Raw genomic sequence first — 24,253 nt, 5'->3', positions numbered from 1 at the left:
AGCTGCATTCGTGACGTTGTAGGTCAGCTTTTCGAGAGCTATGGAGAGACAGTTCAATAATAAGATGCCTCTGTAATTTTCGACATTGTGAATATTTCCAGTGAATATTATTGGGAATGATTGCAGGTTCATTCCAAGCGGTAGGAAAAATAAATGCCTTCAGCGAGATAGCGATTGAAAAGGATGCACACTGGAAGAGACAGCACCGCAACTTTTTATAAATGGAGGCGAGAGATGATCGATGTCAGCTCGACCTACAACGGGGCGAGGGAGACTTGTGTTGTACGATGGCAATGTTTCCAAATACTTTTCTGAAGAGACGGTAAAGACTTTTGGACAGAAATCAGCAAACAGATTTACGGCATCATCTGGAGATTTCGCATTTACGTTTCTAAGAAAAACATCAGTGGGAGTACTGCCGGATAGTTTTCTGCTATTAACGAAGTTCCATAATGTTGTAGGGCTATTTTGCACACGATTCAAATGGTCACCAAAAGCAACAGTTTCGTATTGCAGTTCTGTTCGTCGAATAATAACTTTATTTTCGTCTGAGTTTTTGCGAAAATAACGATTGATTCGGGAGTGCGATTTTCTACAAGCGTTCAATTCCTAACAAGCTTACCTGCGAACCTGCGAGATTGTTCTTTACCGCTATTAGGACACCGCTGCCTCAGCGCAGATAACTGGTTGTTCAGTTGCGATCGCAGCGGTATATTACGTAGTTCGACGAGAGTTCAGCGTTAAATATGTCTTCGCGCAGCCAGGTTTCCGTTAGCACAATGACGCCGTAATCACTAGAAGAAAACGCTAGATGGAATTCTTGTGTTTTCGTTTCCATTCTCCTCACGTTCTAGTAGTAAACGAAAAGAAACTGCTCGAAATGTGTAACAACTTAGGGAACAGGAGGTAAATCAAGCGACTAGTTGGAAGGAGAGTGAAGAGCAGTAGTGGTCATCGTTGTTGAGTCGGGCCCATTCGGTTTCCAAAAAACCTTTCTGGAATCCGACTTCTCTTTGAACTCAAGATAAGCAATCCCAACTGCCAATGTGGATATCGTCATAGCCTTATCTTTGAGATCCGTGGGCATGCCAACTTTGTAGGAGACAAAATTTAACGTTTTAGGATCTCTGCCATGAGGGACCAACTTGACGACTGTGATGTCTGAATTTCCGAGTTTATCCGCCGCTAGCTTGGTACTGATGAACCGGCGTTATCAGTACCTCGCAGCAGCTTAGAAGGATTGGAGGCTGTATCGTCGTTGTCTCTCTTTCTTTTTGCAGAATTAAAGGAAAATTGGCGTGGTCCAGGAACCGGCGTTTTTATAATAGCGTCGAACAACGTTTTGAAGTTGGTCCAAATTTCTACTTCTAATTCCTCCAATATGTCGACGCGAATTGTACTTTTAAGCTCCTCGATCACCATTTGGTTTGCGGAATCAACGGACACCAATGCGTTACGAAAACGTGCTTTGTCCATGATATTTTTGCAAGTGTTGCACATCCAAAATAAGTTAGACTTGTTAAGAACAGCTGCAAATAATTCGTCGTTTAGGCCGCAGCATTTCGCACAAAATGACGAAGAGCATAAACCGCCACATTTTACAGCATCACGATCATCGGAAAAATGATCAGTGCAACTCTCACAAAATCCAAGTATTTTACAATATGCGATAGTGTAAGGGTTATTAGTTGGAGTGCTCAGTAACAGATGGCGCCACTTACACTCTCGTTCTGGGCACACGAAGATCAGAAAGGCGGACGACAACTGATGGATGTATGTTTATGATTGGTGGCTCTTTCGGTTTTCAGAAATAAAATACTGCAAGCGAACACGGTGGCTAGCAAGTCTGAACTGCTTTGCAGGATACCGAGGCGAATGTTCACAATAATAGAAACAAAAGTTAAAGTGCACAGAAAAACAGCGTAAACAATAACAAACAGTATTACCTCTATTGAATTCAGAGAAACAGAGTCGGTTCCGACAGCATGAAGTACTATGTGTTACTTTACGCTCGTCCGGGCATGCGGCAGACTCAGGTGATTCGCATTTCTAATGCTAAGCATATTCTAACTCCTGCGGTAGCAGACAAAAAGTTAACGTCGCCGGGAAACTCTAAGCTTGCTCATATGACCCTATTCCACGCTTTTCTAAACTTTCTTTCTTCAACTCCTTACTCTCCCTTGAATGCTATGGCGCTTAAAATTGAAAAATATACCACACCTTCCAGTCCCGTGCTAATTAAATGCCATTACAACAGTTTCAAAAAAAACTTAATGAATTAAAACTGTCTACGTGATATACTATTCAAATCTGAAACCCGCCCAAACCATTTCGGGTACGCACTCACCTATGATTCATTCGTGAATAATAGATGCAATCGGGTAACTATTGACTGATTGATCACTCGTCTTAGACCATTATCAATCTTAGTTTAGTGTAGATCCTGAACCCAGCCCTTCCATCGTGGGAGATAGAGAGCTTCGCGTAATGCTTTTGGACACTCTTCATAGGTACAGTCTAGACTCCGAAAACAAACTTCGTTGGAATCTTTCCTAAGCATCCATACACGTATATCGATTTCCGGGCACCATAGCACCATTCTACTTCGGAGAACCCCTCGGTTTTATGCACTAGCACGAAAAAGGTGCTCGCTGCTGGTGACCTGTGTTTGTGAGTGAATCGTTTGTTGCCCATTTACTGTGTGCATGAATAAATCGTCGCTGTCGCCAGGAAGGCGGAAAACTAGCAGATTGTTAGAAGAAAATTAGCGCTATTGTTGGTTTATTCGCTTCCTGACTCAGAAACCAACTCCGACAGTCAAACGATCTTTGGAGCCAGTGTCGTTTGGAGTCTGCATCTTTTCCAGACAGCTAAAACCACATTTCCCTTTGCCTTTTGTAGGGCAATGTGGGTGTTTCGAGGTTAGAAGATATCTCTATCAAAAGGCCAGATGTAGATATGGTTTGCTATTCAAGATAACTTTTATGCGGTTACGGCATTTCCCATTTATGTTCATCAGCACTAAGAGATTTTGATGAACTTCTACATAAAATCACCCCTAGTAAATTTCAAACTTTGCCGGAACCTCATAATTCTGCTGATTGACTAGCGTTCCGTTGAACATAGGATATATCTTCATACCCCACTACCATACTCGTCGCAAAATTATACCAATGAATTAAATTGACCGCCACAACTAAGATGAATGAGGTGTCAGAAAAGGGTTACATAAACAAGCTTTGCCAGCTCTGCACTTCCGGAGAGACTGCTCAACCATCGGTAGCAGCGGTCGTACTGGTATCATATGGCAGCCACAAGCCGCAAGCCGCCGAAGAAAATTGAGAAGAGATTACGCGCCTTTTTGCGGATGGATCCATTTCAATAGTATGAACCTACATACATTTTATGAGTTATCAGGGCACCACGGGCGAAAGTGTTACCGAAGTCAACAACTGCAGCCCAGGCGTGGAAAGTTTGCCACTGTGGCTGCGGCTCATAAATCATTTCCAAAGCTCCGAACTTTGAGCTGTTTGACGCGCGGATGGTGATGGCATGGCGGCGTTGATGATGACGATGATGAAGATGAAGTTTACAACAGCTTAATCACTATCACCATCCGCGAGGAACCAGAACTTTGCGGTCCAGCGGTCAATTGTTTCTATGGAAGATAACCGGCATCCAAGCATAGTTTGGCGCTTTCCAGAATTGATGTAGTGCGGGAGATAATTTTCTATCGATTGGGGTGCTCTAAAGTTATTCATTGGAAGATCGTGCTAGCGATTCGTGTCTACATTGCTTAACTTTGCAAGGGTGATGCAACAGTTCACTAATGCATTGTACTTAACGTTACCTGTTGGAACCCATTTTTGAATCAATATTTTGTGGTAAAGTTAAATGTACTGTATAAAATATAACCTTTAAAAACTTTTGAGTACAAAATAAGTACTCCATTATTTCGGTTCTTCAAATTGAAATGACTTGCCTCGAAATCTTATGAGCTCGTTAAAATGGTAGTTGTTAAAGTGTTATATACCTTATAGCGAGAAAAAAATTAGAATTGTTTAAATTTTCTAAAACATTGATGTAATACAATCATTACGTGATGATTGTATTACATCAAAGTTATAGCTTTTGATAGTATATTTTTCAGCGAAAAAAACAAGCATTAGTTTATAAAAATATAAAACAATTTATTATTGATATTTGGTGGCGTTATGGTGTTTTTTTCCCCAAACCCTTTTTAATTTAAAAGGCTTGCGGTGATCACGATACAACTCCAGCAGATCAAACAAAATCCTAGAACTCCAAAAATTCCGTTAGTATAGGAGTATTCTTCGTAACAATGATTAGCCGAATAAATAATATTTCTTCCTATATTTGGGAACGTTTTTTCCAAAAAATCAATGATTTGAGCCCTAGAAATCGCATTAAAAAATTCTCATCCGCAAAATTAAAAAATTATACACTTAATAGGAATGTACGATAAGAAATAATTAAGAACAATTCGAAAACAAATTAAGGAGATCTGTTGAGTAGATTTTTGAAGAAAACAAAATTTCAGATATTCGAGTTTGAAATTTCAAGTCGCCTCTGTTCTTGGTAGACGAGGTGCGCTTGGAAGATCTGTAACTTTCGATATTTCGCTCGGATCTCTATGAAAATGTAATTTTCGACTATGTATATTAGACCGGCAACAATTTTGTCTTTTTTCGGAAGACTGCTAATTCAAATGGTAATTGAATGCACAGATTATATGCTAAATATGAGCTTTATCGATAGCTCTAGTTAACCACAAGAGGTTTCAAATATCTATAGTAATATATATGGAAGCTCGGAAATAAAAACTTAAAATCCAATAAAATATTGCACAGCAACTCTGCATACCTCAAAACTAGTTCGCGTAGCTTATTTTATAATGAACAGCTATGTTGAAGATTGCATAATGATTGGAGGTTCCCTAATAAAGTTATTTAACCTTGAAGACCAACCGATTTTTTTCAAAATTTCTATTTTTGTAGAGGTTTTAACCTTAGGGTCATTCGCCTCTTTTCAGGTTAGAAAAATCTCTTTGGAAAAATTTCTAGCCCTATGTGCGGGGTTGGGAATTGAACCCAGGTGAGCTGCGTACAAGGCAATCGATTTACCAACTACGCTAAGCCGGTACGTCCCCCAAAAAAAATCTCTTCTAAGCGTGTGCGAGAATGAGGGGCAAGCTTTATATGACAATATCTTTCTACTACAGAATCCGATCAATTTGCAGTCCTTGGCAATGTTGATCCTTACACCTTAAGCTATATATCTGCAGATTTTGGCAATGGCGGCGCTAAGGGGGGGGGCGAAGGGGGCAACCGCCCCGAGCGGCAAAATTAGGGGGCGGCATTACCTACTCAACAAATTTCTATTTCATTTTTTAGTAATTGTTCAAGTTTCATTAATCACGATAAAAATCAAGTGCGGATGAAAAGCTTGAAATTATATTATTTTCGCATCTGTTGATAATTAAAAAGGTAGGGGATCGGGACGACGGATGCGATCGAACAAAACTATATACATATTGATCAGTCTCAAAAGATTCAACGGAGATGAGTTTCCGAATGTCCTTGTAGTAGTGTGGGTATTAGACTTTTTTCGAAACACTGTTAAATCAAACGGTAATTGGCTTTACATACAATTTGTCAAATATGAGCTTTTTTCGAAAACTCTAGTTCACTCACAAGAATTTTCAAGTTGGTATGTGAAAATATATGAGAAATGGGCAATCGAAACAAGATGCTTCAAGATGCTGCACACCCTCAATGTAAATTTCACTTACAGTCTGCTGATGAACACAACTCAATCGACTCTACCGCTCCAGCGAACCTTCAATGTCAAAATGATAATTTCGATCGCATCGCATCTGTACGCTCAGTATGCCTCCCATTGCAGTCAGCCGCTGGACACAACAGTTATGACGCAGTCATTCCCTCCGTATCGCAGCTTGTTCCTCTTCCTGACAACAGTACATCCTGCTCTCCCCGCGCTATTTGCGGTGATAGTCATCATCGAGCCCACAGTCCTGAAACTTGGAATGCAGCACGACACCTCTCACATGACACTGATGGTTTGCGGATTTACTTTCAGAACGCGAGAGGGCTTAAGACGAAAATTGATGACGTGTATTTAGCTGCTGTGGACGGTGACTACGATGTTTGCGTCTTCACCGAAACATGGCTCGATGCGCGTATAACATCAGTGCTGCTTTTCGGCGATGCTTACACCGTATACCGTGCGGACCGAAATAGTGGCAACAGCATTCGCGGATGTGGAGGAGGAGTTTTGATTGCTGTTTCCACCGCATTTGCATCATGTGAGATTGATGTAGGTAGTTTAACCAGTGTTGAGGCTGTTTGGGTTAGAATTACAACTCCATCGAGGAACTTTTATATTGGTGCTGTCTATATTCCTCCTGAAAAGCGACTCGACTGCAATATCATGCAACTTCACATGGATGCTGTGAATAACGCTTCTTCACAAGCTGGCGCGGATGGCGTGATGATTGTCCTTGGTGATTTAAATCAGCCAGGGCTCATATGGGTGCCGTCACGACACGGATACGCTTACCCAGACCCGATTGCTTCGACAACCAACATCGCCAGTCGTTTGCTACTGGACGGATTTGCTGTCAACGGGCTAAGTCAAGTAAGCATGATTCCTAACCACCAGTCACGCTTTCTGGATCTCGTCTTTGTTAGTGAAACTATTATACCTGTATGTTCCGTCAATGAAGCATCCAGCGTGATTGTTCCACTTGACAACTTTCATCCCGCGCTTGGAATCTCAATTGGCACTATTCGATCAGTTCAGTATGTAGAAACTCATTCTGTCGACCGTCTCAACTTTCGCAAAACTGATTTTGTAAAGCTGCGCAGTTCTCTGTCGCAAATTGATTGGAGTGTACTGCATGCCCAAGTGAGTGTTAATGCTGCAGTTGCCATCTACAAGCGACTACTACTGAACTGTGTTGAGACCTCAGTGCCTAAATGTCAGCCTCCTAGCAAGCCGCCCTGGTCAAACAGCACTCTTCGAAAGCTAAAACGTACTCGAGCAAAAACCTTACGTGCGTACACAAATCGACGGTGTCCTCTTTCTAAGCGCATGTTCACTTTAGCCAGTAATGAGTATCGTTGTTACAACAAGCTTCTGTACAAACAGTAAACCGCATCCAGAATAATCTATGCCGAAACCCGAAGGGCTTTTGGGCATTTGTCAACACGAAGCGAAAAGAAACTGGACTTCCATCAAAGATGCTTTACGACGGCGAAGAAGCTACGACAACTGTGGCGAAATGTACGCTGTTTGCCAGATTCTTCTCGAGTGTTTTTTCAATTGACTCGCCAACTGCAAACGAACTCGAAAATGCCTCTCGCGACGTTCCTGCTTGTGCTGTTGATTTGGATGTGTTTACTGTCTCTGAACAAATGGTTATATCTGCAATTCGGAAAACCAAGTCATCTTATGCACCCGGCCTCAGTGCTATACCTTCAACTGTATTGAAAAAATGTTCGGACTAACTTGTAACACCACTTGCATATATTTTTAACCTATCGCTTCAGCAGCTAACGTTTCCTGAGGATTGGAAATGCTCAGTTATGTTCCCGGTATTCAAGAAAGGTGACAAACGCAACATAGCGAACTATCGCGGAATCACTTCGCTAGGAGTCGAATCTAAAGTGTTTGAATTAATTATCAACGAGGCGTTATTTTCTGCTTGTCGACACTACATTAGTACATCTCAGCACGGATTTTTCCCAGGACGTTCAGTCGAGACGAATCTCGCCTGCCTTACGTCATTTTGCACGGAACAAATGTCTAAGAAATTGCAGGTGGATACTATTTACACTGATCTAAAGGCAGCTTTTGATAGAGTTAATCATGAGATACTGATAACAAAGCTTGATAAGCTAGGGTGTTCTACTAGATTCTGCCATTGGCTTCGATCCTACCTTGTGCACCGTGAAATCGTTGTTCAAAATGGCGATATTTTTTCAGAATCCTTTTTCAACACTTCCGGAGTTCCTCAAGGTAGTACGCTAGGTCCACTACTTTTTTCACTGTTCGTGAACGATGCGGTTTTCGTTCTAAGCCGTGGAGGAAAGCTGTTTTTTGCCGACGACTCAAATTTTTTTCTTGTTATACGGAATGAAGCCGATTGCCGTGAGCTACAGCATCTTATTGACACCTTTTATAGCTGGTGTGTAAGAAACGTGATGGTCCTTAACGTTGCAAAATGTTTTGTCATCAGCTATTATCGAACGAGAAATATGGTTACCTTCAACTATAACATCGCAGGAACTCTACTACAACGCGTTGACCACGTGAAGGATCTAGGTGTCATTCTTGATGATAAGCTAACGTATACTCATCACGTCTCAGCGACCATCGACAGAGCCAATCGTTTGCTGGGATTTATTTTCAAAATATCCAACGAATTTCGGGATCCTCTATGCTTCAAGGCTCTTTATTGCTCATTGGTGCGCCCGCAGTTGGAATTTGCAAACGTCGTTTGGTGCCCGTATCAAGCTACGTGGAGCCTTAGGATCGAAGCAGTCCAGCGTAAATTCATACGATATGCGTTACGTGAATTGCCGTGGAACGATCCATTAAACCTGCCACCATACGAGGACCGTTGTCGTCTTTTAGGACTTAATACTTTAACACGCCGGAGACATGCAGCGCAAGCTACCTTCGTGTCAAAGATTCTGCTGGCTGAATATGATGATCCGGAGCTACTAGCGCAAATCAACCTCTACGCGCCTACCCGTTCTCTTCGCCCTCGAGCCCTGCTGCATTCTGAAATGCGCAGCACTAACTACGCTGCCAATAGTCCAATTTTAGCAATAAGTCGTCGCTTCAACGAGTTTGCTGAAATTTTTGACTTCGTCATTAACTCTTCGCAGTTTCGTCGTCGTGTATTGTCACTATTTTAATTATGTTTAGTTTACCTTAGTTTAGTATAGTTCATTAAGACAAATTGGCAGTTGAACTTTTTTATACAAATACAAATACAAATAAAGTTATGTGTTGCACACGCTTAGAATAGGAAATTTTGACAAAAATTGGTTGGTCTTCGGCTGTGTTGGTCCAGCATAGTCGATAAGACAACAGGTTTAATAAGTGTTCCATCGAAGGTTAGTTTCGTGCGCTAGCGCACGTTATTTGACCGAATGTTTTTTTAGGAATGAGTGGATCCGAGAGTTTAAAAACGATAAGGCCGTTGAGAAAGGCGGAATCCCGGGTGAACTTCAAAAAGTCTAAAAAGTGACCGGCTGTGAGAAGCAATCCACTCCGTGATCGGGATGATCTGCGTGGTAGAAAGAATGCCTTCGGATTGGTTAATTGGCCTCATATGTCCTATCTTCAAGAAGGACTTCTAACTCGAACATAATGTCTTCCGAGACATAACGATCCTCAATGCTGCCTACAAGGTAGTCTCTCGTGTTCTTTTGAGGAGACTGCGTCTGTTGGCTGAATCCTTTGTCGATAAATATCAAAGAGGGTTTCGAGAAGCACGATCGACGACGGACCAAATGCGACAAATTCTGAATATATTCCGGTAATACAACTTGCGGACTCACCATCTGTTTGTGGATTTCAAGACAGCACTCGATTCAGCAAAACGAAATGAACTGTGGCAGAAAATCGCTGAGCATTGTTTCCCGACAAAACTGATTAAGCTGATTCGGATGATGCTGGATGGGATAAAATCAAGCGATACGAAGATCTGATGTGCAAAGGAACGGAACAATCATCACGAGATCTCACATGCTTCTGGCTTTGCGATCAACATCGACATCATTGGCGTTGATCGCAGAGCAGTGGAAGAGGCATTGTTGGGAAGCTGCAAGAATCAAGCTGACTATAAACTCTGATAAGACAAAGTACATAGTAGCTGGCAGAAAACGTAGCAGTCGTGTTGAGTTTGAGGTGGAAAACGAGGGGGTGCGGTAAACTAATTTATATACCTTAGAACACTGGTGAAATATGATAACGATGTTAGCTGCGAAGGAAAAATGCATGTTGCTGCTGCGAATATGGTTTACGTAGTCAGCTAGAGTCCCACAGCCTGAGGATGCGCGCAAAACTTGCTCTATTCAAATCGCTGATACTCCTTGTTGCTCTGTACGGCCAAGGATGTTGAAGGAAGCAGGGTATCGAGTGCTCAGCTTGTCTGGGGAAGAATTCTGCGTTCAATACTCGGCAGCACAGTAGAAAATGGAGAATGGCGCAGACAGTACCAAGTATACAACCACGGTGACATTGAAAGGCTGATAAAGCACGGCAGACTACAGTGAACTGGGCTTGTAGTGCAAAAAGCCGAAAGAGATAAGTTATAACAACAGAGCAGAGAACCTGGAAGAAGTCGTCAATGTCGAGGCAAACCCCGCTCTCGCTGGCTGTGCACAATTGAGGAAGATGCGCATGCAGTGGGCGTCTATGGAACTGGCGGTCCGAGATCGAGTAACCTGGAAATCTAAAATACATTCAGATATGATTTGAATTATCCGGTCACTAGATCACTAACATAATGATGACGATTGATAGTTTGTTAAGGCAAATTTGATATTATGACAGATGCACTTGGCCACCCTTTCACCTAGGGACGTTTGACAAGCAATTACATACAAAGCAGAGGCACGGGCTGGAAGCTGGCGAACACTGGGAATGCACTCTACATGGCACCGAAAATACAAGTATTTATTAGTATGCAGTACCGGTATTTTGGTATTTGTTTATATTCCCGGGATTTTCTGGATATATTTGTTGACTGGTATTGCATTAAGAATGTCAATTTATAACTTGCTTTTGCTAATAAGTTGCTAAGGCGAAATCAAAGCAAGGAAGATCAGTAGAGTCTAAGCAATAGTTTTTTTTCTTTTGCAAGTTATCTTCTATATATGAACCGAGCTAGGAAAGGAGTTCACAAAATACCAAATTTAATTAGTAGAAGAAGAAATATATACTGAGCTTCTCGCAAATCTCTTTCATGGAAACTAAATCGAATAGCTTCTCATTCTCCCAAGAATGTTTGTAAATGACGTTTGGACGCGACTGAATTAGATTATAATATGATTGCATAGTATTAATGAATGATTCAATCGTTCAATCATTCATAATAAAGTTATCCAATATACACACCGCCATCTATTCTTTTTTGTTTTGTATATTGGTAAATGATATAAAAACCGAAAAAGAATAATTCAAATATGAACTCAGTTTGTGTATATTGGATAAACTTATTACAATCTGCCAACATTTCGATGCTTTGTACTATCTAGCACAGGTAGATGATCCTATACTCCAGTTCCCCCAAATTAACGTCACACTCCATAGCAAATAAACCACCGAAAAAACAGTAGGTACAAATAGTTGAATCATAAATAACGATTTTGCGCTAAATTTTCGAATTCAATCTGGAAAAAAGTAACTTGGCCCTTTGCCACTCGCCTTCGGTGGCTCCAAAATCCACGACCCTAACTCTTAATCATTCCAATCAACATACATCTTCCGTACCTGGCCGTCCGCCGTGCACCGCGAAACGAGCATTGGATATGGAATACTCGACCAGAAAACGCATCGCATCAGTGGAGTGGTGGTGGAAAAAAAAGAATCTACTTACACTCAATTTTCCTAATGTTCAGGTCGTCCGGTAGTTCACAGCAGGATTGCGCCAGTTTTCCATGCACACAATAGATAACTGATCTCTGCTGCTGCAGTGGCTTCGTAGTCCAAGCAACATCGGTGGCATTGGCAGCGCTTCCATAGTTTTTCTTCGGTTCGCTATAAAGTAGAAGGAAAGTATCTCGATGAATCAACATTCTTTACTGGATCCGAAAGCAAAAAGCAAATGGGCAAAGGCCAAAAGAAGGAAATTTTCACTAGCATTAGGTGGGTACACAAAAAAAATCGCGCGAATGCTAAATGGGCAAGGAAGAAAAAAATTACTACTCGATGAAAAGTGGCAAAGAGAAAGATTGCATTTCCGGCATTGAGGCAGGGAAGCATTGCTAGGTTTGCACTCGGCGCAGATTGTTTGGAAGCCTTCGTAGTACAGTCGTGCCTAGCATAGTTCACACGCCGATTTCCGATGTGTTGTTAAAATGATTCGTACTTCAAGAAGAAAATAAAAGGTATCTAGAATTTGAATGATTTACCGTAACTTCCAACAGTACTGAAAAAGATATGTCTGTGTAGAAAAAAAAACAGTCTTCAGCAAAAGCAATAAACTTTTTCGCAGCAGAGGTCTTGCAGGTCAGAGGGCGGTACTGGTCTAAATAATGCTTTATTGCTGCAGAGAAAATCCAATGCGTAACTTGTGCAACGTATCAAGATGAAGGCGATAGATAAGTAAATGAAATCGAAATGAGAAAAACACACTTCACGCCGACCGGGAGGCGCCTCAAGCAGAATTCAATTGCAGCAGCGGAATCAAAGTTTCCTGGCATTGGGGGTGGGGAGAGTGAGCGTCCTTTTCTGATTTTAATTCCATGCTGCAGTTGAGGAAACATACATTCAAGTTCACTAACTTAGTTCATCGAACTTTTGTCCTACTCTAAATCCATGGCGCATGCCGCTGTGTATTCCAAAAAAATTGCTTATAGAACGTTTGCTTCAGTTTAATGATCCTGCTCTCTGACATCTGCATCTGTAATTGCTCGAAAAACAGATGATGATAATCATGAAGGGAAAAAAGTTCCCAGAAATGCAGTTTTGCTATGCTATAATAACTCTGCTTTGGAGGTGCCAAAAAAGCGAAAGGAAAGTTGGCCACTGTTCAGGACTGTATGGGAAAATATAGAACTGTTTTTATCACTGTATCGGTTTATTACGTATAGCAATACAAAATCCAAATCAACGGGAAAAAGTGTGAAAGTGTCACACATCAAATGATTCGGTATAGTATATAAATGCAGTTCCATTAATGCCAATGGCTTTTTTGGTAGAAGACAAACTTTCTTATCAGTTTAATAAAATAGTAAATAAAACCAAGCATCAAATGGAACACAAAAATATTACCAAAAGCAATTCGAATTTTATGAAAAAGGAATAGGACATCAACATTATATCAATAGCATTTTCAAACATACACCCATTGACCTCTTCAGGCGAACTACAGTTTATCACACATAAAATTTTTGCACATGATTAATTAAAAGTATCTCAAAAACAAAGCCGACATTCGTTAACCGCAAAACAAGATGTGAACGAAAACATCCGATCATGACTACCAAGGCAAAAATAGAAAGGTTATTCAATCACTTGGAATTTCAACTTCTCAACAGACGCCCGAAGGACAGTCTCTTATACCAATCGACTCAGTTCGTCGAGATAGAAAAATGTCTGTATGTGTGCATGTATGGAGGTATGTATGAATGAATAAATGTGTCAAATAAACTCACTTATCTTTTTCAGACATGGCAGAGCCGAGAGCAACAATATTATTTGCAAATGAAAGGTGCAGAATCGTCATAGATCGGTATTGAATTTCATTTGGATCAGAGTTCTAGTTGCGGAGTTACGGGTTGAACAACATTGCTTGAATTTGCGGGTCTAGATCACTAATAACTAATCGAAGCAGCTTTGACCACATTTGTCGCCTACGACGTTTCTTGATGTCCCGGAGAACTTGCCAAATTCCTAAGTTAATGCCCCATCTATTTCTCAGCGATTTCTTCATCGATTTTTCTAACTCGATTTCAAACGAATGAAATGACACTCACATTACCTACTTTCATTAGGTTCTGATTTTTGGTTCCGGAGGTACAGGTTGGTTAGTAAGGTCACACTGGAGTTTCCCATATAAACAGTTACAATCGTAATACCTCAGAGGCTAAAAATCTATTGAAATGGTCACCTTATTACTTCGATACGCAGGTCTAGATCACTGATTGCCAGTCAAATAGTTTTTGAATATATTGTTAGTTATCCCACGGGAAAAAATAATTGTTCCCAAAATCGTGAAAAAGGCGTCATGAATTCTGGAACAATCACTTTTTTACGTTACGAAAACAAGACTACGAACCAAAATCATGTGTTTTATCATAATGTTCAATTTCCTTTCAGTAACGCCCACGCAACGCTTTTATTAGTGGAAATATTTGTTTTTGTTTTGTGAACTTCAGACACGGTTTCCGCCATGTCATTACCGAATTGAATTTTCTGTGCGTGAACTTGTTTACAACTTTATGAACATTATTCACAAATTCAAAGGTTGAGTCATGATATTATTCATAGATTTAGGAACATTAGTCCACAAAATCAAAGCATTCTGGATAATTTCTCTATTTCACGAAACTCAGAATTTAATTCATAAATCCATTCAATCCTCATGGTCTAATTCATGATTCTTAATATTTTAGTCAGGATCCAATATCCATGCTCGTGAAATAGTTCACGAAATCATGAAATATTAACCATATATTCGTGAACTAGTTCATGACTCCTAGTGCAATGGTCACATCTGACCATTCGTGCTCGTCAAATAGTCCACAAAATCACGCTCATATTCATGAATTCGTGAACTGGCTTATGATTCCTAGTACATGATTTTGGATCTTTTTTTGCGAGCTTTAAGATATCCATAATCATTTTCAATTTCATGCAACATGGCAATGAAATTTTTGCCTGAACTATTTAACAAAATTCGGAGTATTTAAAGAAAATTTAATGTTTGGTCAAAATTTTCGGCATGATAAAGAAATCCTAAAAATTATATTTTTATGGAAACTTAAAGCCTGCTAATAACCAATGAAAATAAGCACTTGTTAGCTTGAATCCGATGAAAATTGCGAAAGTTATTAATTTTTTTGTAAAATGGCAATTTTTGTTTTCTCTGGGTTATTACACTAGTTTACAAATTTTGGGGTGATTGCATGAAGTTAAGAAAAAAGGTGTTTTCTAAGTTAATTTCTGGTCGCTGAACACGAAATCATATTCATTTTCTTTTTCGAAGAACCGTTTTTGAGATTTTTTGAAAAACGTGTTTTTAGGCACTTTTTGCAGTTATTGGTCAATATCTCAGGAACATATCTTCCGATTAACACAATCGACTCACCATTCGAAAGGTATTGATGTGTCTATTTCCAAAATGTATAACATGTTTGGATTAAATATCAATAATATAGGGTTAAGAGCAACCAAAGTAAAAAAAAGCAATATTTGGTAAAATTACTCATTTTTAGTTGATTTTTCATAAAAAAATAATTTGGCAAAAAAAATCTTTTGAAATCTTATGTGACAGACAAACTTCTCACGTGAATTTTAAGCCTAAGATCACGAAAATCCGATAAAAAATAGTGATGTTATTAGGCACCGAGTGAAAATTGTTCTGTTTTTCACATATCTCTTTTGGTCTTAAATAAGATTACACTAGTTTACATGAAAAATGAAGTTGTATGATGAAGTGTTTTCTAGATTAATTTTGGGTCGAACACGAAAATAATACTCAATTTCTCTTTCTAAGAGGTTCGAGTTTAAAAAAAATTCTTTTGTTTCATTTTTGGTTTTGCTCTGTTTTTTATTACAGAAAAATGATTTTTCATGTTTTCAGAATCTTATGTGACAGATTTTAACAATTTTAAGGTAATCGCGATAAGCTAAAAAGAAAGTTGTTTTCTAAGTTAATTTTGGATCGCTGAATACGAAAACAAAGTCTACTTTTTTTAAAGAAGCATTTTCAATATTTCTTCGAAAAAGGTGTTTTGGGAACTATTTTAGTTAATTCCATATTAAATTTGCAAAAGGGTGAATAAGATTTGTAAACAAACTTTTATTTTGATGGTTTCTCTTAATTTACTATAATTTCGAAGCAGAAAACAATTGAAATTACTTCTACGAAGGGTAAAAATTTACATTAACGCATATTTTTCATGAAATTCCACTCTGCAGCAGACTAATGAGCGAAACAAGTTTGTTTACAAAAAACACTTTCGCCCTTTTGACGAATTAATATTGAATTGTCAATACCTCGTTCAAATAGGATCCAATCGAAAAAGTGCGTAAGATATTGGTATGCCCTTTCCGAAAATGTATATTATGTGTAGATCAAATGTACATTTATTATGATTACAATCGACCAAAGTAAAAAAAGTCTAATGTTCGACCGTTTTTAAAAAATGCATATTTCTAGTTAATTTTTTTAAATAAATCAAGGACAGAAGATTTTTTTTTTAAATCTAATGAGATAAATAATCTTTTTACATAAATTTTAAGCCAATGGTCACAAAAATCTGATGGAAAATGTAGATGGTATGAAGCACTGAGTGAAAACTGCAACTTTTTATTTTTTGCACAATCATATTTTCGGCTGAAATAATCTTCTATTCTTGATCGTTATTGTTTGTGTTTGCTACTGTCTTCTCGAGCTTGCATCCATCCATCTTGCGGCATTTGAATGGTTTTGGATATTTCATTTTACAACTAAGTGCTCTTTTTAAAATGTGGGAATATTCGTTGGAAAAGTTTTGTTTTGTCTGTGGTGAGTACATATTTAACAAGTTAAAGGAATTTTCGCCTTCTGTTTCAACAGGGTTCGCAGCCTATTCTCAGTTCACAGAACATTACGTGGCTAGTGCTACAATCCCACTAAATCCCGATAGGGACTCGAATATTTGATGACTGGCTTATGAGACCAGTGCTACACCCCCTAAACCGCCGCACCAGGGCAGGGTCTGCTAAAATCATAAAATTTCCATTTCGCTCAATGTGCCATAGCAACATTTTTCATCCGATGTTAGTGATATTAGGCTTAAAATTAACGTAAACATATTATCTGTCATCTTAGATTCTAAAAGGTCTGAAAAAAGATATGTTCTTCTGTAAAAAAATCAATTAAAAATGAGTAACTTTTAGAAATGGTCAAAAATGCACTTTTTTTAAATTTTGGACGCTTACAGCACTACAAATTTTACATATGATCGACACATATTATATGTTTTTGGAAAGGGTATCTCGGCACCTTTCAACTTGCATATTGACTTTATTAATTGGATTATTTTGACACGAAATATTGACTAAAAACTACAAAAAGTGCTCAAAATTGAGTTTTTTAGCAAATCACAAAATCGCTTGTTTGAACAGAAAAATGAATATTGTATTAGTGTTCAGCGACCTAAAATTAGTCTAAAAAATACTTTTTCTTGAAGCTTCATTTTTCTTGTAAACTAGTGTTATTGAACTGTATCGATTCCAATTATTTCTGGGGCTTGTTTCATCATATATGAGGGACTCTCTGTCAGAATTCTGTTAAACAAGTAAATGGAAGCATTTTGAAAGAATTCAACGTGGGATAATATTCGAGCTCGTTTATCCAAATAATTCAAGACTTATGATAACAATAATTTCAGGCTCCATGAAATTATAAGTCAATAAGTGGTATGCAATACTGCGTGTAATATTTACAAGTAAATTACATAAAATAACACTCTTATGATACAAAATTCGTTGTAAACTAAACACTCACACGTCATAAAATTCGTATTTTGAAACGCTAGCTGGGTTTTGTACAATGTTAATACAAACTATAAGAATCCGTAGAAATACTACATACGTCAAGTGTTATAAAATTAATAATTTGTAACACTTTTAATTTGTTTTCCTTTCTAGAACATGTAGCAGTGGTTGTAAAATATGTAGGACATCGAACAAGACTTATTTTAGGTTTAAAATCCCAAAGTCTGAACTTAAGAATGATTTGAAGAACGTAGAATATTTTGTAATTGCACTTAAATGTTTTACGTAATATATTGTAATATATTGAAGTTGTGTGAACTGGTACAGTAAAATAGGTACATCGTAGAAGCCAATGTGAATCCAATATGAGTTAAAATTATAAACTTCTAGACGTTTTAATAATTTAAAATATATTGTTTGTAGAACAAAACGAGACGAAATAGGTGGATGTCATCGTTCGTGAAGCTATTTCCCTGAATTTAACATTTTGCACCGTCATAAGCTTCCGATGTATGAATCAAGGCGTTGTGGAGCGTGCATTTTACAACGTGTATGTACAAAACGATACGATACGATTCTGTATGACACATGTGAATATTATGCGTATTTTTAATGCCAAATTTTGGATGCCATTACTCCACTGAGCCTGAAATTATCGTTATCAGAAGTCTTGAATCATTTGGATAAACGAGTTCGATCATTACCTCACATTAAATTTTTCAAAATTCTTCCACTTACTTGTTTGACAGAATTCTGGCAGAGAATCTCTCATATATTATGAAACAAACTCTAGAAAAAAATGGATTTGAGGCGGTTCAGACCCAGAGAGAAACAAAAATTGACATTTTACAAAAAATTGAATAAGTTTCGCAATTTTCATCGGATTCAAACTAACAAGTGCTTAGTTTCATTGGTTATTAGATTTCCATAAAAATCTAATCTTTAGAATTGCTTTATCTAGCCGAAAATCTTTACCAAACGCTCAATTTTCTTTAAAAAATGACGAAAAATTAAGAAAAAGTTCAATAAACTCGCAAACAACGTCAGCACCAGTAGTCGAACTAAATCAAAATGTTCCAACGACCGAAAGTACATTCTAGTACCTTTAATTCAACATAATAATATTGCATATCGATGTACTACAACCGAAAATATTTGGAGATTACTGAAAGTACTTTTATTTTTAAAGGTGATATTCATATTTTTACTGTAACTCGAAAACTGTTTTACCGTAAATTTTTTGAACTTCATTTTCGGATTCGGCACACGATTTTACATTGAAAATGACCACCAGCTTATTTAGTTCAGGAATGCTGTAAACTAGTGTAACTGGTAAAATTCAGAAACATCAAAATTTTTTGACTATTAGTCTCGATTCCACATTTTTATCATTAAATTGCACATAGCAACTCTTTTTAACTATAAATTATTATTTAATTTACTGGTTCTGGTGTAAAATACGCCTAGGTATCAGATGAGAAACGTTTCATTTCTGGAAATATAAGGGAAGTTGGGGTATTAAGACATTTAATGAAAAATGTGGTTTGTATAGTTAATGTAAAACGTAACGAATCTTTATTTTATTTCTAAGAATTTTAGACGTTCAAAAAGGTGCATATTTTGAAAATTGATTGAAGAATAATAGAGATGTATGCACGAGAAAATGATAAAATTTAATATTAATGACAAAAGGTACTATAACCCCAACTTCTCGTATTCGGACAAAGGTCGTAAAGGTTCAATTCGATATCTGAGACTTTTTTACATCAGAAAAACTGTAAAATATGTAGCATTGTTAAATTTTTAAAAATAGGGGATTGTGGGGACATAATGACCCAGTACCTCACTTTCCCGTATTTTTCGTGAAACGGAAATATCTCCATTTCTGAGGCTACTTCCAAAGTTATAGTATTTAATATATGTTTCCTTCATATTTTCCCATAGTACCAATTTCAAAAACTTCAAGCAAAGTGGGCGGGGGTCTAGAATTGTCCAAATGATGTGAAATACTTCGACATTTGTCACAATATGAAGTGGGCGAGACTTTGAAATCCAAAAACGAGTGATTTTTTGCAATGCCCTACTCTATAATTTAATTCTGATACAATGCGGGAAAGTGAGAAATATTGTGCTATTGCAGTGCACACTGAGGAACATTGCATCGTCATTCACGGCAAGTGCGCTCCTTTTGCTGCTAGAGCTATACTGGATATGTTTGAATGTAATGAAATATATCGAATATTATTCCAAAGAGGACATACAATATGAACAAATCATTAGCAATATATTGGATATAATATAATATAATTTAATGGCAATACAAACGAGCAGTGATCAAAGTCGACAACAAATAATTAAATTAGTTATGGAATTTGCGTTTCAACTTCATCTCATCAGAATCCGACACTAACTTAGTGACAGGACTAAGCTAGTGCCAGATTGACGCTAGCTCCAAAAAACGAAAACACTATCTGTGAGCGCGTGCTGTCCGACAAGAAAAGGAGCTCTGATTAAGCTGATGAGAATTAATCAGATCGAAACTGAATTCAGAAACTTTACTTAGCAAACCAATGCAATATGCACTATGCTGCATTTCTCCTTGGTAGAGAAAAATTTGGAGCTGGCGTCAATCCGGCGCTAGATTAGTCCTGTCACTACGTTAGTGACGGATTCTGATGAAACAGAGTCGAAACCTAAATTCCATAACCTATGTGGTTATGAGCTTTGTGCTCTTCACGTGCAAAGATGGTTTTGAGCAATTTTCTCCTTAGTATAGAGAAAACAGCTTTTACCAAAAGAATTCTCCACTAAGGAGAAATATTTCATAGAACAAATAATCGTTTCTATTTTTTGTCAGATTTGTGAGAATTCAAATGCTTGATGATTTTATCCATACAAACATAATTGTTTGATTTAGACTGAACCAATTTACATAAACTTAATTTGAAACGAACCACATTACGCTCCCATAGGTTGCATTTGATATTTTTTGATGATCGGAGTTCCTGCTCCGGAATTACGGGTGGAAGAGTGAAGTCACACAGTGAATTTGCATTTAAACTGGTATCGTAGTAAGAGAGTTTACCACACAAATGTGTCAGCGTGGACATGTAGCTCATCAAGTTCGTGGATGTCGTGCGTTGGTATGTACGTGCCAAGTGTAATACGAATGTAATAGACATTTCTACAATTATATTGAACATAACTAGCCATCGAATCATTGTTTAGATAAAGAAAAACCCAATTGCACAACTAGTTGAATTAAGACAGATTTTTTATTATGGCAAAAAATGAACAAAACAGCTACTAATTTAGTTTCAACGATATCATTACACTGCTAGACGGTTTAAAACATTATTTCTTTAAAACTTGCGATAATTGAAAAGTACGAATTCCCTCTGAAAACGCAACCTAAAGCAATTCCCATTTCTCTTCTTGATTTGATGCATCAACCGGTCAAAGGTACAACATTCGCTCGACAAAAACTATCATCCGTAAAACTAATGTAATTCCGTTTTTTTTCAATATCAGCTCATCCCTATCTGTGTTATTTTTTGGCCAAAAAATCAAGAGATCGACTTACTCCTCCGAGCAGTGACCACCGTAATCAATTATCCAGACGTCACCATCAGAGATTGGCTTTCCCCGCAGTCGATGCAAACTCGCCAGTAAAACACAGCTAATTTCGCTCTCCCTCTGTACCATGGAATTTGTTCTTCGTTTCATTTGAAAACACCGCTTTGAATGGCACCATGTAAATGTGGTTGACATATTCATTAAAACTATGTTGACCAACTTTTCTGCTTTTCATGCATATATGCAAATTACTAATGATGGCCGGAGAAACAGACGGGAATGAGGCGACAAACAATTCCAGAACTCATTTATTTCGGCACACTGACGTCTTTCATAACCCGTTGACAAAGCGAGAATGATAGCGGTAGTTTTGTGAACATCTGATACCCGCAGCGTGTCTGCAAAAATGTGATATCTTTCCACTATCCCGGGAATTGATATTGTAAACTGCAATGAAATTCCTCAAACTGAAAGAATCCACCCATAGGATATTTATAATGGGAAACTCGATACATACCGACAGAAACTGATACAACTAAAAGTCATCGAATTTTTCACATGTTCCATGTCCGTAGTATTCAGCCACAAACGCTTGGAACAAATTGATTACACTTTCATAAATTTGATATCTGAAAGACGCAAGCGAAGGACATTTCGCTTGGTCACGAAGCAAACCGTGTGGCGTGGTTGAGTGGAGATATGAGAACCATTCGCAACGTTCCGGATGGTTCGAGAAACGGGCAAAAAATGTCCCACCAGAGACATGGACGAAACACGAACGTGGCAAAAGTATCCAATCCCAAGCATCCCATTTCACCAGCGTATGTGATGTGAGTTGTCGTTTATCTACCACTTTCTTTCAGCGCTTTACAACATGGAACTAACGCTACGAAGAACATTACTACGTATATGCATGTACGGAAAGCTGCCACGGTTGGTTGGTGCTTGGTGTCGGGACCATTTCGGCTCATCAGCATACTATCTCCTAAAAGGTTTATAGTTTTCAACCCATTCGCAGACCCTTCCCAGATACTAAATATTCAACTCTACAAATTCCGGGTCCGGTTGACGATTTTTCCATAGCAAATCGTGCTTAGAACGAGCGAGGATAGAGTTTAAGTTTTTTTAAAAAATGTTCAATTGTTCATTATTTGAAATTAATTGGTAATTTGTGAATCTAGGCACACGAACAACCAAATAGATAATCGAATATTCATGAAAAAATGTTTTTTAATTAAGTTCCTAGATTAGTATACCCCGAAACTCTCCCTTATGTGACAGAACTGCGCGTGAGTAACTGCAAAAAAACCTCAGTTTATAGCTACTAATCAGGAATACCTCAAGGACGTAATATGGGACTATTACTATAACAACTTTTACCACACTATTGTCCTTCATTGCCGCGTGATGTTGAGTGTACCTTGATTTACGCTAAAGCAGCATTGCGTAGGCTTTAACGACAACTGTCTCCGCTTGCAAGAGTTTTGGCAGCACTGCCGAATCGCCAAGACGCGGCTGTGTTCGATCTTGTTTTTCTTTATTTTTCAATGAAATTGTGTTTAGTTAATTGAAAATAGGAATTACGCATTCACCCGAATATTTATTCCATTGTATTAAGTGTTGGTTTGTGAAATTATCACGAGATTAGTGCAATTCTGCAACTTCTAATAATTTTGATATGCACCAACGTGATTCGACAAAAGAGATTATAACTACTAGAGGAAGCAAAGCGCTACTGTCTCCATGCATTCACGGACTGAAACATGGGGTCTCGCTCTAGCATATTGTATCCGATTACTTTGACAGGTGTATACCCGGGACAATATGTGTCAAACTAATGGGCCTAGCATATGTAAGAGCGAGATGATAAATTTTCAGTGTTAACGGCGACATGCGACCTCTAGTAGTTACAATCTCTTTTGATTCGACCCACTAAAAAGTAACGACACTGAATCACTCTGGATAAAGACTCGACACGTCAATTGTTTGTTTGCCATTTATCTGCCAGTGTCATTCCAATCGAGCACGAGACCTGTCAATGGCTCTCGTTCCAGAAGGATTCGAAGCGATTTTCATCGGATTGAGGGCTTTTGACTGGTCTCGTGCTCGATTGGAATGACACTTACTGATAAATCTTGAGCGTTTTATCAAAACGTCATATCTGAAATGAGTTACTCTATGTTTATACTTTCTCTTTCGATTTTTACGGCGTCACTATAACACTTTTCACTTATTTTACAGTACAGATCGAAAGACGGTGGTTTTAACTAACATATTATGCAAAGAGTTGAGGGATAAATGCTAAAGTGACCGAATTATTAACAGAAGAGAAAGTAAACAAAGAGAGTAACTCATTGCAGATATGACGTTTTGAAAAAACGCTCAAGAAATAATAAGAATAAGATAGAGTTGGCGAGTCTTTATCCAGAGGAATTCAGCGTCTTTACTAAAAAATACACCCGTTCCTTCTGTTTTACGTCTGCAGCGCCTCCTGAATGTGACTGGCTGATGCAGTTCTTTTGTTGATCCAGTCCGGGAACAACTTGACAGATAGTTTCATATATGTATCACTGATTTGATAGTGGCGCTAGTATACCTTCTCCATATGAGCATCATGAACAACGAAACGAAATATTTTCAAGCGAAAAGTGTATTTCGTTACGTGTGTTATGCACGTCATCAATGCAGCTAGAACAACATTTAGAAAAAGCGTATTCCAAAATGTGGATATAGAAAACTACTATTCGAGAATAAATTTATCACTAACCGAAAAAACACCAACAATGTTAGATAAATCTTATTATAAATTTTGCTGCAAGTCGTTTTTAGAAACCGACTCTTTCTTCCTAATAAAGTTTTTGTTTTCTTGTTGTGTGAAGTGTCTAATAGGTACTTTTTTCTCAAGAAATATAAATGGAAAACAATTTGGCCAATGAAAGTATATCAACAAGCTTAACAATTCGTGAACCTGTGACAAGTTTGGAGGAACTAGCATTGACTGTAACAATACAAGAACACTTTGTATACGTCTCGTCGCTTCAAAATTTGTTATTAAACTGGGCGATTCGATAGCTCCAACCGCAATGTTGTAATTATTTGAATGAGAAAGATACTCTCAGCTCTTAACGAAAAGCACGTAGCCTGCTACGATTAACCGACTGTACACAATCTCATTGAATACACTGTAATA

The 24,253-nt window shown here is 38.1% G+C and overlaps 1 protein-coding gene across 1 annotated transcript in view; it reads right to left on the bottom strand.

Moving 5' to 3' along the window:
- LOC131678418 (proton-coupled zinc antiporter SLC30A2-like) overlaps window positions 1-24,253 on the bottom strand; it is a 109,688-nt gene that overhangs the window by 57,983 nt on the left and 27,452 nt on the right. Inside the window, exon 2 of the mRNA XM_058958570.1 lies at window positions 11,657-11,817. Within this exon, the coding sequence (XP_058814553.1) occupies window positions 11,657-11,817 (161 nt within the window). The remainder of the gene's footprint in view (window positions 1-11,656; window positions 11,818-24,253) is intronic.

Source organism: Topomyia yanbarensis, chromosome 2, assembly GCF_030247195.1.
Source record: "Topomyia yanbarensis strain Yona2022 chromosome 2, ASM3024719v1, whole genome shotgun sequence".
Classification (NCBI taxonomy): Eukaryota; Metazoa; Arthropoda; class Insecta; order Diptera; family Culicidae; genus Topomyia; species Topomyia yanbarensis.
Note: the sequence above shows the minus strand (reverse complement) of the source record. Positions and strands in the feature narration are given on the sequence as shown.